Source organism: Antedon mediterranea, chromosome 3 (assembly GCF_964355755.1).
Source record: "Antedon mediterranea chromosome 3, ecAntMedi1.1, whole genome shotgun sequence".
Classification (NCBI taxonomy): domain Eukaryota; kingdom Metazoa; phylum Echinodermata; class Crinoidea; order Comatulida; family Antedonidae; genus Antedon; species Antedon mediterranea.
Window position 1 is genome coordinate 9,258,201 of NC_092672.1, and position 26,903 is coordinate 9,285,103.

General features: G+C 31.5%; 2 protein-coding genes across 11 annotated transcripts in view; both read right to left on the reverse strand.

The window, feature by feature from the left end:
• The window catches only part of LOC140044796 (kinesin-like protein KIF1A), a 62,325-nt gene extending 52,015 nt beyond the window's left edge, over positions 1 to 10,310 (reverse strand). For 9 of the 10 annotated variants that reach the window (XM_072089464.1, XM_072089467.1, XM_072089463.1 and 6 more), the window contains exons 1-2: positions 10,213 to 10,310; positions 1,299 to 1,748 (exon numbers count right to left, since the gene is read on the reverse strand). In XM_072089464.1, the coding sequence (XP_071945565.1) occupies positions 1,299 to 1,398 (100 nt within the window). In that variant the 5' untranslated portion in view covers positions 1,399 to 1,748; positions 10,213 to 10,310. Of the gene's footprint in view, positions 1 to 1,298; positions 1,749 to 5,701; positions 6,047 to 10,212 lie in introns of those variants that run through there. The other variant, XM_072089460.1, reaches the window with a different exon arrangement.
• A 627-nt stretch (positions 10,311 to 10,937) lies between these two features.
• On the reverse strand, positions 10,938 to 26,547 carry LOC140043999 (TELO2-interacting protein 1 homolog). Its single transcript, XM_072088482.1, has 25 exons — positions 26,463 to 26,547; positions 25,609 to 25,840; positions 24,957 to 25,096; positions 24,709 to 24,781; positions 23,999 to 24,138; positions 23,795 to 23,913; positions 23,138 to 23,400; positions 22,787 to 22,995; positions 20,742 to 20,798; positions 20,472 to 20,597; positions 20,087 to 20,209; positions 19,418 to 19,556; positions 18,784 to 18,943; positions 18,354 to 18,439; positions 17,554 to 17,604; positions 16,939 to 17,061; positions 16,517 to 16,559; positions 16,139 to 16,243; positions 15,327 to 15,548; positions 14,847 to 14,952; positions 14,196 to 14,278; positions 13,863 to 13,978; positions 13,388 to 13,475; positions 12,858 to 12,944; positions 10,938 to 12,666 (listed from the first exon to the last, which is right to left on the reverse strand). Exons 1-25 carry the CDS (start codon positions 26,467 to 26,469, stop codon positions 12,562 to 12,564), a joined length of 3,003 nt encoding a protein of 1,000 aa, XP_071944583.1. The 5' UTR covers positions 26,470 to 26,547; the 3' UTR covers positions 10,938 to 12,561.
• Positions 26,548 to 26,903: the final 356 nt, after the last annotated feature.

Here is a 26,903-nt window from a genome sequence, read left to right on the forward strand (position 1 = left end):
TATTTGGTTCTCGTAGGGTATCATGTCAAGCGGCAATAAACATCCTGCAGTATCGTATCTGTTGATTGCAACAGCCCCATACCAAAGTACAAAACTTCAAATTTGAACTCTCTAATAATCTCTAAATATACTATACAGTATGCCATATAGGGTTGAAGATGATCATTATCGCTAAACATGAAAACATTCTTGAATCGGGCAATTCAGGACAGGATGGTCAAAAAAGGTATAATGTACTAAATTTAATATATTTTTTGTTTCTATAGTAATTTACTGTACTAGGATTTACTATAGGGTTGTTTGTGAGATTTAGCAGTATCTGTCCACTGTAAACAAGAGAGCTCTTATTATTTCTACATAGACCTAACAGATATCAAAGGTAGACATTTTATGTTCAATTTAATGAGCAATAAATGCAAGCCCTTACATGATACTGTACATCTGTTAAAAATAGCTCAGGCAATACTACTGTAGGCCTACATCAGTTGATTGCTTTATTTTTGTAAGGTTTATTAAGAGACAAGCTTTAGGCTTGTAGTTTTATCTGCTGATGGCATTGGTGCCTGACAAGATCCTGCTGAGATACACGATTACAAATGTATCAGTAAGATGTTAGATGCCACTATCAATAACATCTCATTATGGAGTTCAGAATCCCATGGGTTTAATAAGATTGACTACCAGCAAAGATCTACAAGGGCCTGTTCACACTGAGAGAAAATAACCAAAACCTGTGTGGACAAAATTCCCCTAATTTTTCGATAGAAGCAAAGAAAAGAAAATTCAAATAACAGAACATTTGGCTAAAATACCATCGATTTGTTTTGGAAGACAATTTTTTTTTAAAGTTTATTTGATTAACCGTAGTTGACTTTTCATCAACCACCATAATGTCATGAACACCTGAATCTGAATACATTTTTTTTTGCAGAAATGCAATTGATATGGAATACCAAAATTGCATTCAATTTATTTTCAAGCAACCTTGCAGCAGAAACAGATCTACCATTATCTGACAGGGGTGCTCAACAGATTTTCTTCAATTGTGCATCCTCTTTTCAGAGAAAATTTGACATGGAGGTAAGCATGTTATTGAACACAGTAGACCTACAGTTAGCATTATATCCATGGAATGTTGGTACATTATGCTAAATTTACTACTTCTTTCTTATTCATATATATGTTAAAAAAGATTTGCACACTACATTGACTTGAATTGACAGTATATATTTATTATGAATTTTTATTTAAATAAAAAATGAAAAAGATTGAATTATAAAAGTAACGAAGCAACTTACTAGTTGTGCAGCCTGTCATGGAGATGATGCATACAGACTTTTTCCCTTTCTCACGCGAGTTGAAAGGTCGAACTCTCACAGCAACTTTAACGGACGACATTTTGTTTCTTTTTATAATTTGCGGCTATTGTAAATTCACAAAATTACTGTACAAAGACAATTATTTACAGAATTATTGTAGTCTCATTGAGAACATCTTACTGTTTGGTCCTTTGTAAGAATATTGCTATTAAAATCATGATATGCGGCATATATCAAAGGTGGTTTTCAGAACAATTCCATGGTTAAAATACGTTTATAAAGATCATTGATATATTTTAAAATTATTTAATACTCCTGAGTAAATAATATGCGATTTTTTATTTGTTTTGCTTTCTTGTACTGTAGTGCGAATAAAACAGTTTGTTTCTTCTTTAAGTTCTTCAATGTTTAAATTCTTGGTGCATTCAACTGAGGAAAAATGAAAAATACATTTCTATTAAAATTAGGTTGAAATAATTTAAGATATGGTTCAATAATTATGAAATAATTAATAACACTTTATGATCATTACTGAACTGAATGTTAATTAAATTACAATATAATTTAATAAATGTGTTCAGTAAAATAGGTCAGACAAGCAAATCGTTTCACTCGGTTATCTTCAACCTGTTACAAAATCACCATGGCTTATGACGAGTCATGGGCAATAACTTATAATTTATTATAATTAGCCTATTGGTTTCTCAATATTAAATCTGTATCTGTATTTCTTGATTACTTTTACTGTATGTTTCTATTAAAATTTACAGGAAATATAATAATTTGTCATAATTTTATTTATTTATCTTACTACATTAATGCTACAAAATAAAATTTTTATAATTTAAATCATAATACTACCAACATACAGTGAAGTAAAACACAAAATAAGAATTTTAAATTAATAAAATTTTAACATTTTACTTTAAAATGTTTAGTTGTCATGTTTACTACCTTCACATTTTAGAGTTGCATGACTTTTTGAACTTAATTTACTGATTTTTTTCCAAAAAATGGTTGGGTTTAGTGAAAACAAAAGGGTAAAACGTCAACTGGACTTTTAACACTATCATTCTCATTTTGGTCAATATAGCCAATTTAGCTAACAGTAAAGCCTCTTATTACAAAAATCCTGGATTTAAAATTAATCTTTTTTTTTTGCCTTTGATGAGACAGGTCACATATTGTATAATAAACAAAATCACCCACACATTTTAGTTAGAATTCAGGAAATTTGAAATTATTTTCACCAATCCGTAGGCAGATTTCCCAATACAATTACAACAGACAAATTATAATAAAATATGTCAGTCTTGCTTTTGCACAAATAATTTTTGAAAAGCAATAAAATGCAATGAAAAACCATATACTGTAAAATATCTACACTACAGTATAATAACATTCAAAATAAAGTAGTCCGAAACAGAAATTTGGAACCTTTCGGTCCTCAAAAAAACTCTGGTACTGGAAGAGTCAACTGTTTATTGATTTTAACTTTCATCTATCTATAGATACAGTATAAAGCACAGTTATAATAAAAAAAATATGCATGCTACGTTTAGAAGAAAAAACAGCTGGTTTTTAAAGCAGATGATGATTGTAAAAATATATTAATGTGAATGATAGTTAGCTTAAATCTGAATGTTACTTTTATCAAAACTGAAAAAGTGACAATTTATTCATGAATTTAAACAGCTCTGCCATGTGTTACAGGGAACATTTTCGCCAGTGTAGCGTAGCAAAAAGCTATACAAAACAACCTTATTGCTACACATTTTGAAAATTGTGTAGCAAAAAATACAATACAAAACTATGTTTCTCGACTTAAAAATCAGTTTGATTAGCAATATTGCTAAACAAAATTTTTAAATGAAAATTTTCCCTGGTTATAAATACATTTGTAGTTAAAAAATAAATTATGACCAGACAAGGGATCAAGATAAAGGAATGACTAGATGTTCCAAAAAATAAGACAGTTTGAGCCACAACAAGGGTGTCCAGATTTAGGGCAAGTTCTACTGTACTTTCACTTTCTTATTACAGCAGTTTCATATGATAAGGAAAGCAATCTATTTGTTGTATTGGGTTTCTGAATTGTAGTGTAAAGTAAAGTCTATTCTGTGGCTGCCTTTTTATTCTTCAACTTGGCCCTATTATTATTTTTTCAACTGCCTGAATTGGAAATAAAATATCATGAGAAATCTAGTAAGTCACAATCACCTACTGTACATTCAATCCAATTTTTTCTTTTCATGAAAAACACTCTCACAAAAAAATATGTTGTTCCTTTTATTAGTTCAGAAATACCATTTAATAAAAAGATAATCCACTTAATTGAATTTGTGAGTTTACACTGAAATGCTACCAATTATTGTTTGAAAACATTTTATATAATGTTGATTCATAATGAGTAATGTATCATTAAACTTGTAGGCAATGTGATTAACGTGACAATTAGTATGTGTGCTAAACATGTACGTAAATGATTACGGTCATTTTCTGTAATGTGTGCGTCATTAGAAACAACCATATGATCAAACTAAGTAGGTCGTTTAAAGGTCGTAATGTGCTTCACGAAACATTATAATTTACTTTTTAAAAAGGGTGAACAAATAATACAATCCTATATTAAGACCATCGATGTGTCTAAAAGGCTAAAAATGCGGTTAGAAATTGAGATTTTCATAATTCTTAATTGAAACTATAGGTAACATATGCGTAGCTGCAATACGCTTACCTGGATAAACCTACACTATGCCTTTTCCATCTGAGGAAACAAAGTAACTCAAAAACTGTGGACACCTCTCCAAAACAGTGGAGAAAATGCCTACATTGGTTTATCCAGGTAAGTTGGGCACGAAATAGACAACAATTTTAACTGATTACTATTTGAGTATTCAATACTGCATACTGTAGTATTTTTTTCTTTAGGTTTGTGAAAAAGCTATAAAAAAAGTTTTTGTTTTTTAACAATCTTGGCGCAAAAAATGTACAGTATACAGTGCTGATATGTTTGTTTGTTTGTTTTATTAGTTTCTCCACACATTTTAAAATAAAAGATCAAAATTAAAAACTTATAGATAAGATAAAATTACATACTCATAACTCACTGATTCCTGACCTACGAACTTAGAGCTCAAACAAGTTTTATAATCTTTAATATATTTTTAGTATGCACTTTATTATATGTAAAAAAAGGTGTGGTAATCAGTGTGTATGAATTAATTTATTTTTTTAATAAATTTATTTTTTGAAGAGGAAACCAACAAATATAAATTTCATTTAAAATTTTTTCGCCGGAAAAATTTCTAGAAATTTTTTTTTCAATCACTATTACTTATTTCTTATTATCAAGCAACAAGTTAAACTAAAATACTGTCTCTTTGTTTATGAATAATTTAATTGATCAATAAACTGAAATGCTTGTCAATTAATGTAAATCCCATAGCAAATAAACACAAGGCTTGCAAATCCAGACAATAGACAGACAGTTTCTGTAATGCACAATATGATGCCACGTACAAAATAATGTACATAATTTACTAAGAACTAGAATTGCCAATTAATGCATTTAAATTGATATCAACTTTTTGGATCAAGCCTAATTTGTTTCCTTGTTGCTCAGCTACTGTACTGTACATCACAAACTACTGTAAAGCAGTAAAACATCATAATATTACTTTATACAATTCATTTTTTTAAAAGCTTTAAAATACTGTGTAGCTTTAGTCTAATAAATATTCCTTTTTAAAATAAATTTCTCATACTCATAACTCACTGATTCCTGACCTACGAACTTAGATCTCAAACAAGTTTTATAATCTTTAATATATTTTTAGTATGCAATTTATTATCCCTTTTGATATAAATTCGGATTTTTGTATGGAATATTGTATTTAGTATTAATTCTGAAATTAATATCATATTAAAACAGTAGTATTCATTAAATTGATGGGTAATTAAATGTTAATTTTTTTTAAAGATTTAGATGACTAATCATTAACAAAAAATTACACTTTATTATCCTTTTGAGATAAATTAAGAATGTTAATATTATCCTGGAATTATATGATATTAACATTTTATGAAATCGACTTTAATTAATGTTTTACAGGATTCGGTTAATGTTTTAAAAATAAATAAATTATTTTATTAAATATTATTAGAAATATCTTATTTCTTTTTTTTATACTGAAGAAATATTTTAATGTAATCCTCTGAACAGAATTCAAATGGAAAAAAAATGTTTTCAGCAGCTGTTTATATATATTACCATTTTACATCAGAGCAATGATTTCTAGCTGTTCATTAAATATTCAAAGATTTCATAAGACGAATACTGAGTACAATAATTTATTCTAATAGGCTTAATTTATATTTACCTTATGAACATATTATTCCATCTAAATTATCATCACACATAATCCAAATAATTATAGAAATATATTAACAAAAATGTGATCCATGTATATTATTTTGAGTGCAGTAAAAACGGTGCGTTTGTGCGTGTGAGTGCTTGCGTTATGTCGTTTACCGTCTACATCTACTTGCAGTATGAGCACGACCTTCATGGCTTTTAACATATTGATTGATTTGTTCATCATTAGTCGAGCAAATAATATGACATCATCGTTCTCTCGTTTCTATGCATTTGATTGGCTAATACCCTCCATGACGCAGTTACAGATCATTGATATTAATGTAGAATACCGGTTTGACTTAGTGTCTGTATCTTTACTTCATCACTGATAATAATATCTGCGAAGGTGGTTATGTTGGAATATACTGAGAATGAGATTGAATTTACTGTATGGTCAGCTAACCTTACAAAATGTGTTATTTAATTAGTAACAACAGAACAGAAAATAAATTTACATAGCAACCACCTTAAATCTACGCGGTACGCTATCAAATTTTTTCCAGGATAGGAGATTACAATGATTCTAATTGATCAATTCTGATCTCCTCACCCAATGTTTTTAATTTTATTTTTGTGAAATTTCATGAAAAATAGAAAGCTAAAAATTGATATTCAGAACTGATATTAATCGAAAAAAAACACATCTAAACCTCAACGATCACCCTCCATAGGCTAGACCTATTGATTCCAAAACTGCTACAGTATATAATCTGGCCAGAGAACCTACAGTATAGTAAAATACTCAATATAATTGTGATTTTGTTTATGCTCGGATCTGAATTGACAGTCGGTCAAACCCGACATGTTCATTTACATACCGTTGCTCACAAATTTTGTTGATATAATGTTGACTTGTTCATAGTGCATGATGCGTTTGTAGATGCGAAGGAAACCAGACAAAGACACTCCGACTAAAGTCAGGATATTTGTCCAATCATTACATGTGCTCCAACAGCTAAACACTGAAGAACCAGTCAACCTTGCTGAGTGATAGACATTCAATGCAGATTGCAGATTCCTATTGTATTTTGGGTTAACAAATTTATTTTTTTTAAACAGTAAAGCAATGTGGTGCAAATTTTGAATATGGCTACAATTTAATATTATCTTTTTATAGCAATAACGACACCGTTAGATAGATGGTACTCATGTCAAAACGAGAAACTAAAAACTTAGATTCAACAAATCAAGCAAAACTGTCATAATTAAATATTTAAGTATACTACAGAAAATAACATAAGCCGGAAGCAGATTTGTATATGTTCAACCAGGTAGGCCGTCATACATAGAATCAAAACTACTAGATTTAATTTGGTCAAATTAACTGAGTTGTGGACTAAATTGACAAAGAAAGTTCAATCTGACCACTGGTTAAAATTCCATCCCTTGGGGTTACATTAACCTGGATCAATGGTTACTTTTATTGACCACTGCCTGACCAAATCTGAATATGCGCAAGGTAAACACACGACCTTCACCATGCGAGTCATTTGACGCCATCAGTTACGTACATTTTGGTAAAACCAACTGCATGAAATAATATCCAATGATGATTGTATGAACAACGGTCACATTTACCGATGACCTTGGTAAAGTTTCCATTGGTGTTGCCAACATTTCATGTCCAGTGCCTTATATGCTAAAACTGTCTTGCACCATTGTTGTAGGCCTGTACATTAAATAATGCATTTACCATACTTTTTTTAATAAGATATTCCTTACAAAATGGACTTACAGGTCAGTAAGCAGTAATATGAATGGAATGTAAAAGCTTAGTATTGGCTGTATACTCTTTTCAATAATTGATTCTTAAAGAGATTATGATACCATACTTTCACTCTCTTTCTGGACACTTGAAAACAAAACTGTTATTGTGACTGTCACACACAAATTGAACAATAACATATATATATCACATCATATACAGTAAATATATCTCCCGAAATAGACTAAAAAATAAATCAGAAACAAAATCTTTCCAACCAATTTCAATATCCATCAATTGGTCACAGAACACAATTATTAATGAATGGTTGCACACTCAATATTAATAATTTTATATTCTCAATTACTACAGTATTATGTGATGACATACTTCTTATAAAACACTTCTCTGCATTGCATTTTTTTTTCAAATCTGCAAATTACCAGTTTTGATTACAATGGTTGGATACAGTAATAATTGATAAATTGAAATCGTGCTAGATCACGTAGTCTTGAAAATGCCAATGCATCCATCTCAAGTGTGGGCGTTGTAGTTGAAAGAAATTCCAGAAAAAAGGTGTAGAGCTTTTTGTTCACATCTTGTAACATTATTTTTCACAGTTTATTACCATATTATGCTGCAGCAAAATCAATTAACAAATTTTGTCATGAATACCTTACTGTGAACAAAACGTTTTTAGTAAGGATGAGGAATTTAAAAACCAACATCACAGAAGACAGATGTGGAGAAACATTTCCTTTTTGTAGTCCAAAAAATGCTGTTTTTGTCTTATTTTTTTTTGTTCGAGTCCTTTCCTATTAATTGGGATATGTTCCAATTCAGGAGAGCTGAACATACCAAACCATGATTGGATAGGATTGCTACCCTTTCATACATTGATTTATTTCCTCACAAGTCCATGCTCACACTAAGCCAGAGAATTTATGGAAGTTTGACAAATTAGTTTTAATCTGTGGATTATAATTGCATAATAATTGGATGATTAGAGGGCATTAAACCATAGAGAACTATAAAACATTATACACTACAGCTGTGGCATGAACACATTTTTATATGAACAGAGGTTATATTGACCCTCAAATGCAATTTTAATACAATTAACCATGAAGGCAGTACTGTAGGTACAGTTTGGCATTGTTGTCTCTAGTGGATTTAAGTATACTGGCTGCTAAGGACATGACACCATAGGGAAGAAGAATTGAACATATTTAAAGTTTTATCACACCATAGGGAAGAAGAATTGAACATTGAAAGTTTTTATGTTAAAAGTATAAAATGCGACTACATTTCTGCTGCATTTTTTGCCAGAAGAAAAAAAAACTGATATAATACTATGTGTTTTCAGTGTGTGGTACAGTAAGTAGGTCTAGGTAAAGAAAATCTTAAAATCTCTTAAATCCTCGTTTTATTAAACCACTGAAGCTAAAAACTGCACCAATTAAATTGTTAAGTGGAGAATATTTTATTTGACTTTATGCTTCTATTTCTGGAGGCTGGTACAGTAATTAAATTCATTCATACACTACAAGATTTTAAAGTATAAAGACTGTCATGCCATAGGAGTAACAAATTATTGTACTAGAGTCATGGATGAAAGAATATATGATTTATTAAACAATCATAATTAATGAATAGTGATTAACAGTTTTTAAGACAACAAATTAAATTGATTATCTGCAAGTAATATGACTTGTTTTAAATGATAAACTGTGCACACAGCTTAGCAACAACAAGTATTACCGACGGTAGGATTTCTGACGTAGAAATGAGATGTGACGTAAAGAATGGATGATGAATGTCATGTAATAAACATTTTCAATTTCAAATAAACAACATGAGAGAAGCAAAATTTAGAATGTGATATAGAAAATAATAGACAAATATGTAAAAATAGAATCAACTAATTAATTTCTATTATCATTATCATTTTCCCTAAGAATAGATTTCCATATGCAATTTATTAATTATCTTATTTTAATTAAACTGAAGGTTTAATTGCCACTTTTATTCTTGTCAGAAAAACGTGTCAATTGACATTGTGCTGGTACAAGATATGTTACTATTTTAGCATATAATATTTAACATTTCCGGGAACTACTTATTATTATGATGATGATATATTATTATGATGAAAAGGATTTTAGGAATTTTATCAATAATTCATTACTGCTTCCATGAGCTGTTTCATTTCTTTTTAGGCTCCATAAAAATTCCAAAATACATGGTTACCCCATCAGTTGCTGACAGAAAGGTTCAGTAGGTCAATATAAATATTATAGAATAATGGGAAATAAAAGCATTCTTTAAAGGTTTGTGAAAAGATTAAAATAAGTGGGTTTACATAGACAAGGTCAAAGTTGACAGAGCAGGATGTTACTGAGAGAACTCTAAGAAGATAAGTCCCAATCAACACCTTAATTAATACATTATTATAGATAGTTGTTTACTGATATATTTTTATCTCGCCAATAATATTGCAAAATAACCAGAGAAAAATTGTATTACTATGCACGTCAAATGATAGTTTAATCAAGAAATCCATGAACAATTTTTAAACATTGTTTTATCTAGCCAGGCCTACGGTAAGCTGTTTATCATGCACTGTTCAATGATCAACGAAGCGCATCCTACCGTGGTTTAAAGTGAGAGAAAGTACGTTCTCAAGCCCACAATATGGTAACGAATCATAAACAGAAAATGACTAGATAATATAGCAATTCTCAACAAATTGCGTGTTTCAGACATACCTTTTTGTTTTTTAGTTCATTTCTTGTATGCGTGTACGGTTGATTAACTACTTTGCTAAATCATTTAAAGTCAGTACTTAGCTTACTCAGGTAAGGTCCGTCCGTCAAAAGTGAGAATTTACAATGAACTTCCTAGATTCTTTACCAAGAGTCCGAATTCCAAAAGCGCGAATGGAGATCATTGACACAGAATACTCGTCCTAAGATATTAGAAGTGCGATAATAGAAGTGCGATAATAGAAGTGCGAGAACAGTTTGAGGAGGAGGAAACTATAGAAATATTATTTCTAGTTTTGTATTCACATATATTTATAATATATTATATTTCATATACGAGACGTTTGTCTATAATCAATACGGAAGAAATCAAGTGTACAGTATTCTCATCAACTAAAACAATAAATACCGTACCTAACTATTTTGCTGTTGATAAGGCCAAACAGAAGCAATTCTCCTTTTTTTTTTTCAAATATTCTATTTTAATGTCACATAATAGTTAGTCACGTTGACCAAAAACTGGTCGAAAAAAAAATTATTTTCCATAAAAAAAATGTAATTTAAAGCAAAGAATTAAATTGTCTATCAATGGTTTTGGTTAAAACTAACCGTTTCTTTTGTCTTTTTATAAGAGAAATAATAATTTAGTTTTTTTTTTACAGAAGTGAACAACTTATTAAAACTATAAAATGGCCTATTTCAAGTTTTATTAATCTTCAACAACTTTAATGGCCTTTATAAATAAATCAAGTTTGTTGGTCAGTATCAGAGATTGGGTCATCATCGGGGTCACCAGAAATATAATCTGTACACCTATTAGGAACAACAAGAGAAGGTTTTTCTGCAAAAATATAAATTCTCAGTTTTAAATATTTGTTTTGATTTTTAAATTCACATACCCTGATACGGCTACCATTCTAATTTAATCTTAATATTACAATTATTACAGTATATTGTAGCCTATTAATCAAAAGTTACGATTTCCCTGAAGTCTGTTTATAGAACTTTTCTCAAATCTGTTTTCAGTAGTCTGTTCCATTGTCTGTTTCATGTGAGTGTATGAATGTAATATATATATAAATAGTCCCTAATTCTAGTTAAAAAAAACACCAAATGAATATTAACAATTTGACAAATTTTACAGTAGTTTTTTTTTTACAGATTTTATTTGATGCAAATAAAATTAGATATGTCAAAGATATGATCCCTCTAAATTGCATTGGACATTTTAATAGTCAACTATCCAAATACCTACTCTCTGAAAATAAGACATTTTCCAAAACCAGACATTTCTTGACATCCAAAATGTCCCAAGTTTATATTTACCATTAGAAACACAAATACAGACTTTTCTGAAACCAGACATATTAGGCCAGCCCAAGGGCGTCCGGTATTAGGAGAGTTGACTGTATTTATCTAAAACTATTGTGATCATAAAATGACATACTGTTGAAACGACCTACAAAACCATACAGGTCATCAACATTACCGAAACAGATTAAATAAAAATATTGTTTAGCCTTTATAACAAACTAGGCCCAAGTAGTGTAAAACACAAATAATAAATGTATACATTATTGGAATGTTTATCAACATATCCAAAATAATCCAGAAAAAGACCTTTAAAGAACCTTAAACTCAACTAATATAAGTGCTCCGAGCAACTGACCGGCACACAAAAAATGTTCACATAGTTTCTTTCAGTTACCAATGTTCTATTTTTTCCGGAACTGAATACTTCGAAACGAGTCACATGTGCGGTATGGGTAACCGCGACCAGTAGGGATCAGTTCGATTTTACCGTAAAAAGCAATCAGGCATACTGGTTCCTATACTATGAATCATGTCATGCGAGCGTAAGATAACTACGACCAGTTACAATCGGTTCCAGTGTCGATATAAGTGCTTGCACACTGATTCTATTCAGTTCCATTCAGTTTCTCAAAATGTTGTCATATAATGCAACTAGTTCCTTTCAGTAGAGTTGAGTACCATGTCGGCAAAAGGATTAATTTAGGAGAGGCTGGAAGATGACTCACAATAATGTTCAATTATCAGGAGGCTTGGGTGGTTGTGACCACTGATGTATATCATGTCATAGCCATCTCCAAAATTCTCCGATAACAGTCTCTTTTCTTAAATCTCTGCCGGAAACCTCTGTCTACGTTATAAAACTTTATGTGACAAAAAATTGTGATGTGCCCAAATATGGTAGTAATATGGCATCGTCATGTCCATATATGGACACATCACATTTGTTTGTTACAAAAAGTATGGTAGTCTAGACAGAGCTTTATGAAAGTGAGTGCACAGTGTTTTCTTCTTTAGTGTTCTTCTGAAAAGGTTAAATCCTCAACTAATTCCAACTTCTGAGTTGTGTCTGTTAAAATCTTCAAGCATCAGTTCTATTGCGTCATATTCCACTGTTTTCAACTGCTCCATTAGTGTTTCAGTACTCTGTAAACAATGATATAATAGTATACATTAGATAGATTGTCTTTGTTACAAGGCCTAATGTTAGCTTCAGGTGAACCCTTCAGAAACAGGTTTTTTCCTTACAAACCCATGTAAGTCTCAAAATGAATGGAAATGAACAGTTAATGTCAATGACCATTCTGAATGAGATAGAATTCAATAAAAATACTTACTGTTCTAAGAGTAATTGGTTGATTACTATCAAGATACGGCAAACAAACAATTGCCAATCTTAAAACATCAAGCCCATCTATACCACTCTGAAAGAATAATGGTCATACAATAGGTCAACAAGTCAGTGTGTATGATTTATTTCATATTGTCTTTGCAACTCCAAAGCTGAACTACAAGATATTTACATTAAAAATTTACATTGTTGGCAAGTTATGTTAACCAATAATTCAGTCGGTATAGATTCCATGTTTATCTCCTCCCAAATATTTTGATATAATAAACACACAACATTAAAAAATCAATTTTGTTTTGTTATAAACATGTTATTAAATGTGTCCAGAAAAGAAACTGTAATTTGTATTTTAAATTTCACATCAAACATTGATAGTATCTTAGAACTGAGTAAGACACTACAAGATATACTGCATATTAACATTCACATAATGTACACTATGTAAAGTATGCATTAGCACATCTTTTAGGTCAACAAAGAAGAAATATTTGCTGTCACTGACATTAAGTATCATACCTTAACACATATTTGTCCAATGTTTTTTATAATCGATAGCTGCAGCTTGTATTCAAGCTTATGGTGATATAATGAATCTTTCTTCAAACTGTAAGTAAAGAAATAATATAGATTACATGTGAGTAGCATTTGTTCGAACCTGCCTGTGCAACATGCATCCTTTTGGAAAGATGCCTTTACTCTCATTACCTCGTCCGGTCCTGTGTACATAATGAGTGCATGTTACAGAATTTGGTACACTATTTTAAAATCGTCTTCCGGTTTGCTGATCTGCACTGCTAAAGCAAGATGCCTTTTGAATTATTGGATCCTGTGTACATATAGGATCTGGTAAGCCTTGCACTACTGGTTGATGCTGGGTCAAAATTTCATCAGTTTAAGCTGGAGAACGATTGTAATTAGATGTACAGTATTCATATATATATATATAAATATAAATTTGTCTTTGGTTGTAAATTTTTTTTTATATAGTTACCTGTATTTAGTCTGTTGTTTAATATACTGTGTAAGATTTGGTAGAACGTCCTTCAATACACGCTTCTTAAGAAAATCACGACAACAATTGGCGAGACTTGTAACACATTTCACAGCCTGAATGAAATTAAGATGAGGACTGAAAATGAGTATTGGCACAGTGGTAAACATATTTGCTTGGTAACCAATCTCTCAGTCACTTTGCCAAAATAGTTTTTTTTAGCTTTTCCCAGCTCTTGCTTGGATGGGAATTGAGAACAGTGTTGAAACACAATCATCTTTGTTTACTGTACGTTATTATTATTATTTTTAATGGATGTTATGTGGCTTTTACCTTTATTCTCACATTAAAGTTGCCGTGATTCAATCGTTGCACAATTACTGGCCATAACAGATGAGCCAAAGGTAGTAGTTTATCTTTAAAAAAAAATAAAACTATTAAAATCTTAACCCTTTGAAGACGCAAGGTTTCTACCCTAAGCGACTGAGGCTAAATAAGCAATTTTAATAAGTAAATAGTTCAGGTATAATATACTTATTTATTTATTTTTATTTCAACAACATTTAACGAGGGTGGTCTATTCAGTCGAAGCTGATCTCTATTGAGAAAAAAATGAATGTACACTTGTACCCTGTATCTCTTTTAAATTTATGTTATGCTACTTTTTATCACACAAAAGAGACGTGGATTGGTATCTTCTTTCACCAGATTTATTTATACTAAAACACCATTTTGTCTTGTCTTTACTGAGTTGATATATGATGTTAAATACTGCAATTCTTTTTTTCTCCTTCATCTTGCCACCTAGATTGTTTTAGATCTAGTTTAAGTAGGGGCAGGAGGCGAAACAACTGGTGCTGACCGGGGTTCAATTAGACCGATCCCTGGATAGCGACGAGGGCGTATCCCTTACTTCGGTTTTCCAGGATATTATTATTATTATATAATACAACCTCACCGTAAGAAAACTCCAAAAACACTAACCTTGATATCTCGATATGCAGAAGATTCCCTCAATGACAATATCCAATATTAGTGTTTGTTGCCGAGAACTGTCAATACCTAATAAATGTACACAGTTTTCCAATATCTGTTGATGAAAAAGCCAAAAAATGGTTCAAATTTATTTAATCTATTTTTTTCGATTTTTTTCATTGTGCTTTAAATTCATATTCACTAGTGTACTGAAGAATTTTAGATATTTGACAAAATAAAGCTCTGTCTACACTATCAAACTATTTTGACCAAAAAAGTGTGATGTATGGACATATATGACACGATGACAAGATATCACTACCATATTCTGGTTTTTGTCACATAATGTTTGATAGTGTAGATAGAGCTTAAATGATGTGAGAGCAGAGCATCATAATTATAAGTTCAAAGAAGTTAAAATGAAGATTATACAATGCAACAAACATATTTATCATCTGCGTACAAACAAGTACAAATTAACTATGTTACCTGGACAATATTTGACACATGCATAACCTCTTTCTCACTTGTATCCTCCATGACATCATCGTCCTTAATGTCTGCTTTCTCTTGCATATCTGGTGTGCCTTCCTCGATTCCTTTTAACAATGCTTCTGGTCTACTGTTCTGGATATTTTCTTGTTGTAAGCGGTGATGTTTCACAATGAAGTCACACACACTTTCAGAAACTTGTTCATTAGTATCTTCATCCTAATGTAAAATGAAACAATTTTTGACAGCAAAAATCAGAATGCATTTCACTATTGTTGTAAATAATATGTTCTGGATTGACCAACTAGCATAGGTGTTTAGCACCTGTTTGGTCTTTTCTTGCCTTTTATTATTTTGTCTTCTTTGTATTGTGTATGGCAGAAAATTGAATAAATAATTAAAAATAATAACTATTCAGCTACAATATAGTAGTATACTCTGCCAACACTATCAAATGAGTTTGAGAGAAAAATGTGTGATGTGACCAAATACCCTGTATGGTAGTAATAATAATAATAATAAGACATCATCATGTCCATATATGGACATAAAGTTTGATAGTGAAGACACAGCTTTATGTAGAATAATCTGAAATATAAAAATCCAATAATAATGTTTTTTTTGCCACTTCCTTTGGAATGCACTACCTTACAATATGTGTATAATATTCTACAGTTTAAATCTGTTCTCAAAACTTTATTTTTCTCCAAGATCTATCAGATCGGTTTGGTAAAAGAGTGCCTCATAAATATTCAGATTACTCTATTAGTATTATCAAAGAAAATTATCAATAAAATTATTTAACATACCGTAAATATGCAAAACCATTTCCTAATGGCAGTCACAAGAGCTTGACAAACACAAAGAAGATACCTCAGTTCACCTTGCTGATTTTGACCAATTAAACTCAGTACCTAAAAAATATGATTGTGGAGGTCAGGGGTCAGATTAAAATTGCTTAGTAAACATGATCTCAACACTGCTTTAAGTTAGTTATCTTAAATCTGAAGCTCTGTCTACACTATCAAACTAATTTGAAAAAAAAAAGTGTGATGTGCCAAAATATGGCATTTATATGATGTTATCATGTCCATATGTTTGTAAATCATATTTTTTTAAGTTTGATAGTGTAGACAGAGCTTAAGGTGACAAAGTATTGTACGGCAATGTATTAATACAGAACATACCTGATTAATTGTTTGTTGAATGAGGGGAAGAAGGTTTGAACCACTAGAATGAAACATACAGATAATACTAACTACACCAATAAGTGTATAGACTACAATGCAAGAAACTCTAAAGCTCTGTCTACACTATCAAACTTTATGTGACCAAAAAATGTGATGTGCCCATACTGTATATGGACATGGTGATGACATATCACTACCATTATTTCATCACATTTGTTTTGTAAAAATAGTTTGAGAGTATAGACAGAGTTTTACGACAGCAGCTAAATTCTATCAGTTTTGTTATTATTTACTTATAGTTATATAGTTAAATTAAATCATTTATTATTACTGTATATAATATTTATATTTTGTTTCCATTATTGTTGGAAAATGGAAGAAAACAAATGTTACTTCGAAAAAAGAAAGAAAACTCTTACCCATGTTGGCACATGGCTTGTAAAACCAACAGCGCATTTGTGTTGAAATGTGAATGGCGCAATTCCAGAGTTAGACAATCGAGTAAATAGTCAACATTTCGATATATCAGTTCTTCAATACCGCTAGAAAGAAATACAAAACACAATAATAATAATGATGATAAATCTATCTAGTAATAAGCTTAACCACAAGAAACTGTTGGATACTGTGTTTTAGAGGGAACACACAAAGTGTAGTGTTCGATAAAGTAAAACATGTCTGTAGGCAAATGGTGTCACTAAGGAACTTTGTGTGAATTTTATTTCAGTAGATAGATTTGCTCAAATTGTTCAAGTTAAACACACTATTGCAATTCAAACATACATACTAGTAATTTCAGAAGCTTCAAAATCATCTTATCTTTGTCTATGATTTCACCCAAGTCAGTTTTCAAAATGACCTAAGCAAATATTTGTTTTACATATTTGTTTTTGAAATCTTAGATGATAAAGTATATTCAACAAGGTAGAAGGAACTGGTTTAAGGTATCCATTTTTCACTTAAGTACTTCTTAACTATCTTGACTTAATAAAAAAGAAATTCCTACTCTTATTAATGAGGTACAACACACTTACCTGTAGTTACAAGCTTCTGAGAATGCTCTCACGGTTTTATAAGCCGATTGACTATTAAGAAAACATAAACACTTTGTAAACTTAAACAAAAAATAGCAATCTATTTACATGAAGATGCAGTAGGGTTTGAAAGTATAGAAATTATGTCAATTCCAATTTAATTCAATAAACTTTGTCAAACTCATGAATGGCTTGAAACTTTGGCTGAAAGTACACACATTAAAATTGTCTAAAAACATTGTCGCACAAACAGTAAAAAAGAACAAAATCACATAAAACTGAGAACAAGATGTCATATAAAAAGTTAAAACAGGGCACAAAAAATACAAATTGAGTTAAAAAAACAGCTAAAATACTTATTGCGTTTATCTTTTTCACATTATATTAAAATGCCTCATAGCAGATGGGAGAAAGAATCTACGTAGACGTTCAGTGTTCCAGCGAGGATATGTAATGCGCCCAGACCGGCTTAACGTAATGTACTGGTTAAGGTGGTGGCTAACATCTGACATAATAACTTTAAGTTTATTTGTAAGTGCGTTGTTAACAACTTCATCTGATTTCTTAATGTCAGCTGAGTTTTGGTTGATCGATCATGTTCCTTTTAGCATAGCAGGAGTATTATATATGCCGATTGGCAGTATTGTTCAATTGACTGGTTGGTGCAGTGGTGTAGTGCTGGTTTGTCAGGTGAGAGTTGTTGGTTCAATTCTTGCACAATGTTCTTTTGGTTACTGTATGTTTATTTATTTATACTTTAATCTATTTAATCTGATCTATTTTTGTTAGGATAACATTACCTTATTAGCATATTGCTGTCAGATACCTTCACAAGTACAGGATAGAGTGTACTAATCAGAAAAAGCTCAAACTCATTCTTCATAACCTAACAATTAAGACGTAAAAGAAAAACACATTATTAAAAATGCAAATCTTACAAAATAATTTATAGGTGTGAGTTTCATAAACTACCTATAGCTTTGGCCTATCCACAAATTTGACCAATTTTCGCTCAAGATGAGTTAGTATGGTATTAAGAGAGTATTTATAAGCTACCACTAAAACCTTTAAAAAAAGCCTAGTATGGGCTTCTTATTTTAGGACTCTTAAGTGAGCTTCATTTCGAGATGTGCTTCTTTTAAAATTACTTTTGCAAACTGAAGAGAGGGGCTTCTTTTCGAAAATGGGCTTCTTTTTTAAAGTTTACGGTAGGATATTGTCAACAGTTACCTTTGCAGCCACAGCTAAACCTTCTAATAAGAGACAACTCAACAATACCATGCTGTTTTTCGTTGTAAGGGGTGTGGTTGAGACTGTATCTGTTACAGGGCTCACTTGATTACTTTGTGTACCCCATGCAGATGACGATAAATACTCATTTATAAGTCGACTAGAAAAACATTTAAATAAAAAAAAAAATTAATAACTTTTATTTCACACTAGATGTACTAAATATAAATCAATATAAAACATAGATTAATTAAAATATTATTTAAATTACACCGAGAATTTTAATAAAAGTATGCTTTATAGAGAATTTGTCTTTTTTGATGATCCAATGAAATCGAAAAGTACTAAAAAATGATGCAACAACGTTGACGTATTGACCAGACAGTAACAAAGATCAATAGTCTACTTGAGAAAGCAAAACGTTGTTGTAAGTACCATTTTTAGTACATTTTTTTCAATTTAATGGATCAAAAAAAATTCTTCCCTACAATATCAGTATCCAAATGAAATTATTTCAAGATATATGCTTTTCTTATCACCAGCATATCATCATAAATTTGCTACCTGCTATTTTGTTTTCAGTCTATATATTTTAAAGTAAAGCTTTAGTTTTAAAAACTTTCTTATTTCTTACGTCATACATGTTCTTGAGATTGGATGAGGAAATGGACAACCAGCTATTAGTTCATTTAACACCCATACAGCCTGCCTCTGGTAGATAGATGACTCAAGAAACAAATCAACAAAATATTCCACAAGCACATCAAGCTCACCTAAAACAATTTCAAAACATTGATATATGTACAGTAGTGTTGTATGCAGGTATTGTAAGTCACCCTGCACAAAAATAAAACCCACCCCATGATAAACGTTATACCATTGACATTCCACCTACCTTTTGGATCTTAACATTTATTATTACAAAGTGGTTCAGAACCACCGCAATTGAAAATCGCTCATGCATGCACATTTTTATAACCTCATGTACAAAGTTTAACACCAATTTTTTCGACAGGTTGGCTGGCTTAGTGGTGTGGTACTGCGGCTAGGGTATAGTGGTTTTGTAGGTTCAATTCTCGATCAATTTAAAAACATTTATTTTTTATAAATAAAAAATTTTATTAAAAAATCTTTTATTCCTGTCTTTATCCATCATTGTCTTTACCCACCATTGCCTAGAGGGATGTTTTTTTTTAGGTTTAGGTTTTAAGTTTTAGTTTCTGTTACAATAGGCAGTTGAGTTCCGATGGCGGAATCCTAACCACCGCGTTATTATTAATAAGTAAATAGTTATGATACATACCATATTTAGCTAAATATTTGCACATTTTCTTCAGCATTTCCTCAATTTTGTTGTCATTAAATCTTTTAAATCTTCTATCTGTATTCCATTGCATTTCATCTGAACTTAGATTTATAGGACCATCTATAAGGTAAAAAAGAGGAAATTTAAATCAAATAACTTATTTAAAAAAAAAGTGGTCTTTTTTCTTAAGCTCTGTTTCACTATAAACTTCATGTGACAAAAAATGTGCCCATATATGAACATGATGACATCATATCGCTATCATAATTGGGCACATTTTGTTGATAGTTTGATAGTGCAGACAGAGCTTTATTTAATTTAACTTGTGAACTAAGAAAAGTATTGCAAATGTTTTTTTAAACTATCAGAATACATTACATACCATGATATAGGTTTTTCTGTTGTGTTATTTTAATGTCATCAGTTTCAAACTCGAGCACTGTCATTAGACATAGTGACAAACGTTTTAAATGTGACGAAGAGCGCAGCATAGGAGAAAGTTTCACACCTGGTGACAGAAATATACAACACGATATAAAACCCCATGGGTAAATTGTGAATGCTATATTTAAAAATACATTGTAACTTTAATACAATGATTTATAAATAGCAAAATATGTTAAAGAAATGAACAAAAGAGCAATATATTTACCAAGTAGGTCAATGTAACTCATTAACAGTTTCAACCTTGCTAACTTCTCAGCATCATCTAAATTTAAAAATCAAATTGTTTATAATTATATATAACTAGATGGTACGCTCGCTTCGCTCGCGTACCATCTAGGTCGTGCCCACAGATGGTTCTCGAATACATAATAATTTCAGCGTTAAAAAAACTGGCGATTTCAAATGTACGTACCGCAGGACAATAATACATGTCGTTTACAGGAACGAATAAATAGACACTGTGATTTATGTACTGTAAAATTAGTACCCTGGGATACTTCCGAAAGAGAAACTTGTCACAAAATGAGACCAATTGTTTAAGTCAAATTTAAACAAACTTAAATTGTGTTTTGTATGTAACATTTGGGTTGAGGGATAGGGAAGAGGATGGGTGCAAAGAGGAACAATTTTTAAATATATTCTTTACCCATTTATTAACGAAATATTAATTGTTTTCATGTTTTACAAATAATATACCACTAAACACAATAAAACATTGCGATTTAATACTTTGTTGAAACTATCACCGTCATAGTCGATTGAAATAGTACAGTACATGTAACGATACATCACTACAACGTATATATGTTTATATAATGTAAAACAATTTGTGAAAACCACCTCTATTTGGGGAAAATCATAAATTCGATTTAATCGTCAATAAATATTAAATTATCTAACTCAACTTAATTAGTAGGCCTAATGGTTTTCAATTGTTCCTTAGAGCAAATTCAAACTTAAGTTGGTTCCTACCCTACCCACCCCCTACCCACCAAAGTTGTTCTGCGTTTAGGGCATGTGATGTACCGTAGGCCTATCCTCTACTGGTTTTACAACGCTACTCATGCCAGTGAGGGCAGGGTGATGATATGGGTGGTTTAACTGCAATAATAAAGACGTGTACATAATATACGGCGAGTGAAAACGCTAGCTCATTATCCGTTTAAAAAAAATTTATATCCAACCTCTGCAGCACAGATTGAAAAAAAAATGGATCAAATTTCTGTTATGAGTATACAGTACCTGTACTTGCCTTTACGACGCCTGAGGGAATAGACACTTGTGGAACAGAGATTGGAATGTTCCATTCATCGCAAATCAATACATTTGTATAAACGTATATTAAATCTATCAAAATAGTATTTTTTAAAGAAAATCGGCCTGTCTTCAACATTATGATGCTATACTCGAGCTGTTCAACCAGTTTTCAGCCATTAAAAACAATTATCGTAGGAGGAGATAGGAAAATGCGAAGCATCCTCGTATTATTGTCTGGGGGTATTTTTCAAGACGGACATCCATTAGACAGTGTATACCACCATCAAAAAACACCCCTATTTGGGGCAAATCGTTGAACCTAAATTCGTTTTAATCGTCAATAACTAATTATCGAACTCAATTTAATTAGTAAACAGGGTTACATCAGGTGGTTAAAATCAGTACCGAAAGTACGAACCAACTTTATATACCATCGAGTAAACATTCTAGAAATAACGAGCGATTTACCGAATTTTGCCCTTACGTAAATTTATATATAGATATATAAGATAATTGTACAGTACAGTAGTTCGTAAATGACAAATAATGAATGTTAATGAATTGGATGGGGAGCCAGACAGACAGGCTTTTAATGCATGAAACATTTTAGTCATTTATTGAATGCCTTATAATACAACTTCAGTTAACGGCTGCTTCAATCATAAAGCAATGTTAAAGGATAGGCAAGGTCATTATTATTACTAATAGTATCATTTTGGCCATGAAGTAAAACATTTAAGTTTATAAAAACCTGAGCATGAAAACATTTACACTAATTACTGTCTACACTATCAAACTTTATGTGACAACAAAATTTGGTATGCCCATATATGGACATGATGATGTCATATCACTACCATATTTGGGCATATCATATTTTTGTTAAACTAATTTGATAGTGTAGACAGAGTTTTAAGAGCCAACACAAAATGTGATACAAAACAAATCAAATATCAAAGAAACAGAATATTCGAATTAAAAATGATTAAATACCTGCAACCATGATGATTCGAGGCAGAGAAGTGGTCAAAGCAAAGAGGTTTTCTTCCAGTATCTCTGTGATATCTCTGCAGTTATTCTCATGGAAGGCCTTCTGGATAGAGGATAGTATTACAGCACTTGAGTCAGCAACTTGTGGATATGAATCTGCAGTCAAACCTACTAACACTTCAATCAGAGTAGAAATACTTTCAGTCAGGCTCCTGTTGTTTAAATAAAATAGTGACATAAAACATAACATTATGTCGCTGTACACGTAGGTGATACTCGTCCTGGAGTCTAGTATACCTTGTATACCAAATATTATATTTATTGTTATTACTGATATATTAAAAAACCATTTACCTCTTACAGTTGTGCAATAGCCTATTGACAAATTCAGCCACCTCCAGACGTACTCTCCAGTTGTCGTACTGAGCAGCCACACTGGCCTTCTTAAGCAAAATGCTAAGCTTTGGTGCAGTCGTCTCTAACCATGATGAATCTCTGATGATCATAAACTTCTGTACTGGTTCATCACTGCATTTTGTTGCTGATATCAGGGCTTCACTGACTCCGGAGTCATCAAGTACCTTTACAAGAATACATCCCCATGTGTGTAACGCATACTAAGAAAAGAAAATAGTCATGTTAAAATTCTTTTTGTTTGTCATTTCAACCCATAGAATAAAAAGTTTAAGCAAAATGCCAATTTACACAGGAGAGCGATAAGCGTTAAAACCGCGTAGTTTGATCCACATAGAATCTGTATCTATCCTGAACAGAAACCGCCCATCTGCTCTGCGCTTTGTGTAAATAGTCATAAGAGATAACAGATTCTATATTTTTATTACCGTTACCACTTGTGTGTGTAAATTGGCCATTAGTTCGCAACCCCAGAACGTTATTGCAACATAATGTGACCAATCACATTGACGAATCAACTGAATTCTTGATTGTGATTGCATGTGTGCCCTTTAAACTGAGAAGCAAAGAATAAAATGTCTTCACATGCTGTCTTACCTTAGCCACTTTTGGCTCATTTATTATGATCTTGACAAGAGAAGATGAGGCGCCAGGAAGAAACGATGCAAATAGGTCTCCAATCTGACGAGTTAAATCAGGTTTGATATCTGCATCATCTGCAAAAAAGTACCGAATACTGTATATCCTGTATTGTATCATTCAGGAACAATTTAATTTCCATGCTTACTATAATAATATTACCTTGACAAAGACAGGATAAGCAAGATAATGCCTGCAATCTGAGCGTGTGCAGTTTCTGGTGCTCTGCTACATTTATTAGCACAGAGACGGCATGGCCAACACTGGCTAGATATTCAACACTATACAAACTGATTAGTGTGCTGAAGAATAACAGAAAAATTTTTTATAAAAATAGGATACAGTACAGGTCTGCCTCAAGTATTAAACTGCTGTACTTTTTTGTGGCGCAGGTGAGATATGTAGGTGAAAGTAGTAATTATTGCCCTCAAGCTTAACTCAACATAGTATGGCCGTATATAGAGGTGGGAAGGGGGCTGTTTTGTAAAGATTGTTCTCATTTCCACCACCAAATCCTTCTATGCTTTTTATACTGAACTGAAAATATGATAATGAGATATATTGTTCTCAAGATTATCATTATGTGTGTCCTTTTTAACAAGATGATGTTGTTTGTCAATTAATAAGTATGTATCAATATAAATATTAAATAACTTCATTCCAAAATACAATTATTGCGCAACATTTAAACTAAGTTTTCTTCTTTCTTTTCTATTTTTAATGTATATTTTCTCTATTTATAATTTTCATTAGTCTTTGTCTTTACTTTATTATATTTCCAATTACTGTACCACTTTGAATATCAGTGCACTAGTACTGAAAGTGCCTGCAGAATAAAGAAAGAATAAATAAATTCCACAACCCATTCTTACCTTGAATCAGCATTCTGAATCAGGTTTTGTAAACATTTGACGACATTTAGTTGGATTTCCTCAGGAATGCCATCTGTAAATATAAAAATTCTAGAACTGTACAAGGTATCCCTACAAATGTCATGTTCGACTGGGTCAGCAGCTTATCCGCTTATATGCAGATGTTCTAACCAAATAGACCACTGGAACTTTCATGGTATTGTTCAAATTCTATTGGATTTGATAACTACATGTTGTAAGAACTGTACCTGAATCTGGTTGAATACTGGTGCTTAGCAACACACATAGTAGCTGGAAATAGTCAAAGAACAGTTGCCAATTGTTTATTGAAGTTTTCTTAAATAACTCCAAAAGACATTTTAACGTGACTTCTATCAAATCTTCCTTTCTAAAAAACAGAATCATAAATAGAAACATATATAAAATATTCTTTAATATTTTAAAATCATAGTTTTATAATCAATTTATATTTACAAGTAAACTAATCGTTCAAAAGTTCCCAACTTGGGAAAATGAAATTCCCGAGATTCTCAACTTGGGAAAATGAAATTCCCAAGATTCTTTATAAAAGTGGCCAAACCATTACGTACATGATATAATTTTAGGAATACTTTTAAATAATATGGTACTAATAACAATTATTAGGCACACAGCATCTATTGCAAAAATTGGGATGCACTTCCTTAATATGTTCGTCGTTTTGTTTTGTTTTTTAATGTGTTTTCCTAAGCATTTTCAACATTACATTATTAACTAAAAGGAGCCTAAATTAATAATGGTAAATTAATGCATTGCAGGAATTTTTTTTTTTAGGGGAATTGTACTTGGTGGGAGAAACTACACGTAGCTAGGGGAAGACGGGAGTCTTGAAATATAGAAACTTGGGAGGTCTGGACCTACTTAGTTTTTGGATTGTGCAGGATAACTCGTAATGGGAAAAGTATATACTGCTGAAGATGCTGAAGTGTGCAACAATTTTGATTCTCTAGTATGTGCAGTAATGCTTTAGCTTGGCTGCAATTAGCTTGCTTGGTCATTGCAACACAGACAGGACGTAAACGTTGAAATGCTTCTTTGAAGACCTCATCCTTATTAACAGTGGCAACTTGACTTGGAGGCGCTTGTGGTTGTGCTGGAAATAATGATAAATGCAATTTCAATTAAAAAACTTATGTAACAACATAAGTTTACAATTTAAAAATTGTAGTAGTGGGGTACAAAAAACTTTTAACCAATTACAGGGATGACCAACTTCTGATCAAATGGTCGAGTTACAACTCTAGTTAGTATAGTATCAGACAGAATGAATGACACTGACAGTCACAACATAGATAGGCCTTTTTAGGCCTAGCTAGTTAACAAAAAAATGTCAAAAGTTATAGATAAGAGATAGAATAGATCTGGCTTTTACTTTACATTACATACTATTACTACTGCATACTAATAACCAACAAGTGATCCTCTCCTCTAGGGGCTAGTGAAGTGTAGTATGCCAGTTTACTACCACCAAGATAGGCCTACTAAAGCTAGGCCTAGTTTAGAACTCTTCTTAGCTGAGGAGTCTCATTCTGTTCTCTTATCTTGCCCTGCTCTGCATCAGAACAGACCTAGCCTACTAACTAGGCCTAGAGCCTCTAGATAGAGGATAGATCTAGGCCTAGCCTATAAATAGTATAATTCTAAAATGTGTGTATTAAAAAACATTCTTTACACATTGTGACTTAATTAAACAACCACTGATTTAATAGACATACCATTCATGGTTCAGACTATTTAGTACTTCAATTAAATTACATCAAAATAGACAACAAAGATGCCTCACACACATGTCTACTTTTTGCTCTCGAGAACCACTCATGCATAACTTGTGTCAGCTATGAAACGTCCAGATATGGAACGTCTTTGGTGACAAATCTGGGCGTTGCAGTAATACTTTAATTACAGCTTTGCGTAAGTGAATTCATTTCAATGCGAACTTCGATCTCATTACAGTATTTATAACTTTTAATATGTGTTGAGCAATGATTAAATAATACGCTGATAGGCTAGAACCATAGGGCTATGTTTTTCACTTTCAGTAGAAACAACACTGTACATAATTTTGAAAACAAATTTCAGGCACATTTAAATGTTGTCATCATACAGGTCCTTTATATTATAGGATACAGTATCCTTATGTATAGGTCCAAGTCTTG